We start from the raw sequence: 6,524 nt of genomic DNA on the forward strand, positions 1-6,524 counted from the left end.
GAAAATGATACATCACCACAACGTTCAGATCCAATAATATATTGTCATATGAAAAATAAAAAATAAAAAAAAACCCTTAAACATGTTAATACATTATTGGACAAGAATCCGGATTGATTGATTGAGTAGATTAGTAAAAAGGACTCCACAACCTTCATTGACATCTAAAGGTGATGTGATGTATAAAAGCTAAGAAAATATATAGAGTAGGGATTCCTCACTTCTTTACTCTAGTTGAATATTTTACTTTAAACCGTTAAATTATATTAAATTACTAACCAACAAACCAATTGAAATCATAATCAAAAAGTAGAAAACAACTTAATTGAATCATAAATAATCATCTAAAATAAAATCATCCTTTTTCATTTGTAATTATTAATTTGTTCTGTTGAAGAAAAATTGCAATTATTATAATTAGTTGTAAATAAGGGAAAGAAAAAAAATAAGGAGAAAAGCCAGCTTTGAATTTAAAAAAAGGTAACTGGAGGAGTTGGCAGTTAGAGATTTATGACTTGTACTTTCAATAACACAACCAGATGTTGTTACGTAAGTTACACCCCTTTCCCCTTTTAATGTCAGACAAACTTTATATCCAATTATAAGATTTTATCCTTTCGGAAAGCTACCCCTCATTCATTTGTTAAACAATTATATGATTTTATCCTTTCGGAAAGTTACCCCTGATTCATTTGTTAAACAATTATTTTCAGCTCAAAAACAACTCATCTTTTCGTGAGCATTTTTACTCATCATTATAAATTATTCTTGTTTTTCAATGGGAGACCTCCGAATTATCAAAGTTATATTTTTAGCCAATTCTCAAATGTCTGTCCCTATTTTATCGTAGATTCACCTGAACTGGATAACGGAGCCATTTTCTTGAAAGAGAAAAAGACAGATAGACCGACTGTGATTAAGAAAAAGATTAGATTTTCACAGACCCTAACCCTAATTACTCAAAGGGTTCATTTATTTTTGTCTTGTCTCTCTCTCTTTCTGTCTCTGTGTATGTCTCTCTCTCTCTTCCAAAAAGCTTTAATTAATGTCTCCAAATTCACCAGACAGAAAATCCGGAAGCCCAAAAAGATCACCACCGCCAGTTCTGCCCAAGCGGCCGCGCCCACTGAGCCTCCCGGACCAAGCTCTCAAGCATGTTATCATGAAGATGCAGCTCCAGAACCACTTGAACTCCCTCTCTCCCTCCACCGCCTCGCCGTCTCCCCACTACGAGCCCGACCTCTCCTCCGCCTTCAATTCCCTTACCCTTGACCCTCCTGCACCCGATTCCACCTCCCTCCTCTCCGACGAGCTCCTCCTCCGCATCTTCTCCAAGCTCCCCATTTCCCACTACCTCCCCAACTCCCTCGTCTGCAAGCGGTGGCTGTACCTCCACGGCCGGCTGGTGAATTCCGTGAAGCTTTTCGATTGGGGGTTTTTGGACTCGGGTCGGGTTTTCGCCCGGTTCCCGAATCTGGACGATGTCGATATTGTCCATGCCTGCATTCGGTCCCCAAGGAATTCGGGGATTCTGGTGACCAGGAAGGCTTTGACTGTTCATATCGACTCGCTTTTTAGCCCCAATGGATTAATTGAGGAGAGCGATGTGTTGAAGAACAGTGTTGTGGACCATGGGCTGAGATTGATTGCTCAATCGTACCCGAATTTGCGGCGAATTGCGGTTATCGGCGCCAGTGAAAATGGGTTGGTGAGGATTGCTGAGGAGTGCCAGATATTGCAGGAATTGGAGCTGCATTGTTGTGGGGACTTGGTGTTGAAGGGGATTAGTGGGTGTAGGAACTTGCAGATTGTGAAATTGATTGGTTCTGTTGATGGGTTTTACAGGGCTGTGATTTCAGATATCGGGTTGACGATTTTAGCTCAGGGGTGTAGGAGGTTAGTGAAGCTTGAGCTCTGTGGGTGTGAAGGGAGCTATGATGGGATTAAGGCAATCGGGCAGTGCTGCCAAATGCTTGAGGAATTGACTCTCAGTGATCATAGGATGGATGGTGGGTGGTTGGCTGCTCTGCCCTTTTGTGGGAATTTGAAGACTTTGATGCTTCAGTCTTGCAAGAGCATTGACTCAAGCCCTGGCCCCGATGAGCATTTGGGGTCTTGTCCCACCATCGAGGAGTTGCTTTTGAGGCGGTGTCAGGTGCGGGATCAGCATGCTGTGAGATCTTTGTTCATGGTGTGTGAGGCTGTTAGGGATATTGTTTTGCAGGATTGTTGGGGATTGGTGGATGAAGTATTTGCATTCGCTAGCATTTGTAGGTACGAGATTTTTTTTTCTTCCCATTTGTGTTTAGCTCTATTTGTTTCCTGAGATATTTTGAAGAAACTTAAGATTAGATTTTGTGTTATTTCTGACTTTACATTGTTGTGCAAATCGGTTATTTAAAAAAGAAAAATACTTTTACGTACTATAAATGCTATCTCCATGGAAGATTATTAGAGGACTATGCCATAGGAGATGGTTGTATTGTTCGCCCATGTATTATCTGGTTTGTACTAAATGGAAGATGTATAGTCCTAAAGTATGCAAATAGTTAAACATGGTTTATTGCTTTTAGATCTGTGGTTCTTCTGTAGCGAGCGTACCTAACTAATTAATCTTTCAGCGGAAAAACCTTTTTTAGGCTTACGTTAATGGAAATACCAATCATAAGATGTGTCGTGTTAGAATTTCTGTCATTTAGGAAAGAGATTCCGGAATAGTTGGAGGGTCGTCACGATGAGACTCCACCGATGGTGATAGGGTAGGGTAGTTTTCTTCTTCAAAAACTTTTGAAAGACACCCAGTCCCTAACTAATGGCATGTATTTATTGTAAGCACTCCCATGGAAAGATCAGAAATAAACTTTGAGAATGCTCTGCCACTAAGGCTAGAACTGCCTTGGAATGGCCCATCTAAATTCTTTGGGAGTCCCACCTTTGTCTTGTTTACTAAGTTGTACAATTTGCGTAATGCAATCATCAAAGCTTATACCATATTTGTTTGGCCTCCAACTCCTATGGTGTTTGATCTAGGAACTTGAGCCTCATAAAATTCCAAATATTTGAATGTCTCAAATAGCTTCAATAATTCCGTTATGAGACTTGTTTTCATGATGTGGATTGATACCTTTATAATTACTTTCATATAATCTTAGTCGGATGTTGTGCAAGGGTTTGATGAGTTGTTCTCAATTGTCAACTCTAAAGTTTTAAGGTTTAGTGGATTGTTACCCAATTAAGTCTAAAGTTTCAAATTTTAAATAACATTTGCCTGAGTTTTTGCTTGGGGACCTTAGAAATGGGCGGTTCAGATCTTCTTATCACAATGAGGGTTAGGCGTGCACACGATGATCCCTCTTAATAGGTTTTCTACGCATCATGATTTCCATAAAGAGACATAGGATACTTTGGACAAAACAAAAAAATGAACTCAAATAAGTTTCAGCAAGTTGGAACTTGAATACAGAAACAATAAGGCTGTGGTGTCCACTATTCTTGGAAGTGCATTTTCCAATTGGTCAGATATGCATTTCTGTGGAAAATTGAGAGGTTCCTCCAAATTATTGGAACACCATTTTTTTTAATTTATGGTGCATGAGGAGGAAAGTTCTCGAGTTCAGATGGCATAAAACTGCATTTATATCCAAGAATAGGTTGGTAAAAGGTGATGTTCCAGAGGTTTTCTCCATTTGGTATTATGTCAGAAAAAGGAAAATATTTAGAGTCGCTTGAAGGTTGTCTGTGGATTCATTTTGCTAGCAAGAATAAGACAGTAACAATTTGGAAAAAGTCAGTTTTGATATATGCCCATTAAAAAAACATTTCCTCTCAACCGATGTAGAGCATTGTAGTTTTTGGGATAGTTAGAAAAAGTAGTTGTCTTGGTATGTTGCCTTCTTACATGTCTTCATGAACAATATGACTTTGCTGCAGAGTATTGATATGAACTGAAATCTGTTGGCTGCATGCAGAGATCAGTTTGTATTTTTTTTTTTTTTTCTATGAATTTTGTGCTTTTTACCTTCATCTTCTGCCTTTTGAAGATTTCTTTTGCCGTAAATATTTCGATTGAACTTCTTCCCATTTGTATGTACGAGTAGCCATCATTGTTATCTTTATAATCTAGCTTGAGATCGATGTTAAGCAAGACCTATTAATTAATGTCAAGTTTGATCGTTGTTAATCTTTTTTACCCTTTCCATCACGCAGGAGGGTGAAGCTGGTTACTCTAGAAGGATGCTCACTGCTGACAACAGGAGGTCTGGAGTCGGTACTCCTTTGCTGGAAAGAGCTTCAAAGGCTTCGAGTAGTATCATGTAACAATGTAACGGACAGTGAAATTACTCCTGCCTTGGCAACCTTATTTTCTGTTCTTAAAGAGTTGACATGGCGACCGAATTCCAAAGCTCTCTTATCAGCAAGTCTTGCCGAGGCTGGAGTGGGAATGAAAGGTGGTAGGTTTTTCAAGAGATTAAAGCCTTGACTCCACTGCTTGATGACGGGGAATCTTGACCTGTTCAGCGAGCATCCACATATTGGGCAGCTGTTCAGTGTTTGGATCAACATAGAAAATAGATAGATTGAAATGTTATTTAGATGTTCAGCGTTGTGATGATCGAGGGGTCATTTGCTTCCTTGCCCACAGAAACCATACCGAGTGCAGGTCAGTGTCAAGTTGTCGGTGTTATTTAAAACTAGTTCTGTTTCTCTAATATTCAGCAAGGTTAGACGTGCTAGTTTGGTCATTTTAAATAGGTGTACTGACTTGCTAGGAGTTAAGAGTTAGCGAACACATGGGTAGAGTTTATCAACTCTTTCGACATCGTCGATATGTAACAATGTAACATTTACTAGGAATGAACTTCTTTTACCTCAAAGTGTAGTGGCATTATGTGTGTTCATTGTGTACTCATGCAACTGTTATGGGATTATTTTTCGTCATCCTGGTGTTAATGTCTCAACTCATTTTGGCGTTCAAGTTTCTTCAACGTTGTCAGTAACGCGGTCGATATATTTCGATAAACTTTGAGAGTATACAAGATTAGTTGATGATGTACCTTTATTATCAAGGAAACTTCATGAATCGCAACAGTACCTGTAATTTGTTGTCGATGCATATTTTCATGGAAATTTTAAGGGTAAAGTACAAAAAATTACCTCAACTATTGGTGTCACGACACTTTCTTACCTCATCTTTTAAAATTGACAATGTCATACCTCATCTTTAGAATTTGGGCCAATGTTATACCTTCTGTTAACTTGGCTGTTTATTTCTCAGTTAAATGCTGACGTGGCTTGATCCGGAACCCATTTTCTATTAAAAAATTAATAAAATACTATTAAAAACTAAAAACAAATATTTTAATATTTTTTAAATATTAAAACAAAAGTTAAAAAAAAAATTAAAAACTAAACAAAAACCCTCACGTCCCATTTTCCCACCCCCTTCTCTCTCTTCTCCTTAGGGATGGGCAACGGTTATGGTAGGCGGATAACCGCTGTTATTTACCCATAACCGTTTATGCTCATACCCACATAATTGTTTACCCGTTGGATAATTGCCTAAACGGTTATACCCATACCTATAACCGTTGATAAACGGTTAACAATACCCATAACCGTATATTCATTTAACCGTAACCGTTTAATACCCGTTTGCACATTTATCCTTTTTAACCCATTTATCTTTTATTTTTTTTACCATTACCCATTTTTCACCCGTCTACATGTTTTTTTTTTTTTTTTTTTTACCAATTCCAAAACAAATTTTCGGGAATCTCAAATATTTATGGAATTTCGGGACAAATCGGAAATTCCAAATTAAAATATGAAATTATGAATTGTTCTTCAAATCGGAATCCCCAGTTCCCCACAATCTTTGCTAGAAGTCAGATCTTAAAGGTAGAAGATGAAGCCAGTTAATGATAAAACGATCACAACAAACTACGAAACATACTTTGGGGTGCTCCATGGTGCTCCCAAAATATCCTATATATTTCAAAGGATAAAGACGTGTAAGCAGCTACAATCTCTACATCTTTCAACTTTGGAGAACTTCCTGCAACTCTAAGGGTTCAGTATGTTGGATTTAATAGTCTTAGGTGCAGACATTGATCTAAGGACGGCTGAGTGAGGGTTTTATTTGAATTCAACGGTTGAGATTAAATCTCAACAAATTCGATGGTTGTTACAATTCCAAATATATATTTAAAATTAAATAATATATATTTGTTCGATTTGGTTTGGAATTATCGAACGAATGAAAATGTGAGACCCATATCGAAATTTGGGGATCGGTTCGAGATTAGGTATCAAAATTTTCGGGATTTTCGATTTGGTTTTGGAATTTTTTCGGTTCAGTTTGGAATTTTCAGTATTTTTTCCCACCCCTATAGAACATGGTTTGTGTTAATTTTACATATATAAAATAAATGGGTAAACGGTTATCCATTTATAACCGCGGTTAATACCCAAAACCACCCATTTAAATTTCACGGGTAAACGGTTATACCCATAACCGTTTATTT

At 37.8% G+C, this 6,524-nt stretch overlaps 1 protein-coding gene across 1 annotated transcript; it reads left to right on the forward strand.

The window, feature by feature from the left end:
• The first annotated feature begins 922 nt into the window (after positions 1 to 922).
• On the forward strand, positions 923 to 4,874 carry LOC103423360 (F-box protein At5g51370-like). Its single transcript, XM_008361430.4, has 2 exons — positions 923 to 2,274; positions 4,207 to 4,874. The coding sequence occupies exons 1-2, from the start codon at positions 1,046 to 1,048 to the stop codon at positions 4,478 to 4,480; spliced, it is 1,503 nt and encodes a 500-aa protein (XP_008359652.2). The 5' UTR covers positions 923 to 1,045; the 3' UTR covers positions 4,481 to 4,874.
• The last annotated feature ends 1,650 nt before the right edge of the window (positions 4,875 to 6,524 follow it).

Source organism: Malus domestica, chromosome 02 (genome assembly GCF_042453785.1).
Source record: "Malus domestica chromosome 02, GDT2T_hap1".
In the NCBI taxonomy this organism is placed as follows: Eukaryota; Viridiplantae; Streptophyta; class Magnoliopsida; order Rosales; family Rosaceae; genus Malus; species Malus domestica.

Bases quoted from the DNA above. Each gene is read 5' to 3' on its own strand.
- LOC103423360 (XM_008361430.4), top strand. From the start codon at position 1,046: ATGTCTCCAAATTCACCAGACAGAAAATCCGGAAGCCCAAAAAGATCA. The intron at 2,275-4,206 runs GTACGAGATTTT...TCCATCACGCAG, and splicing joins GCATTCGCTAGCATTTGTAG to GAGGGTGAAGCTGGTTACTC.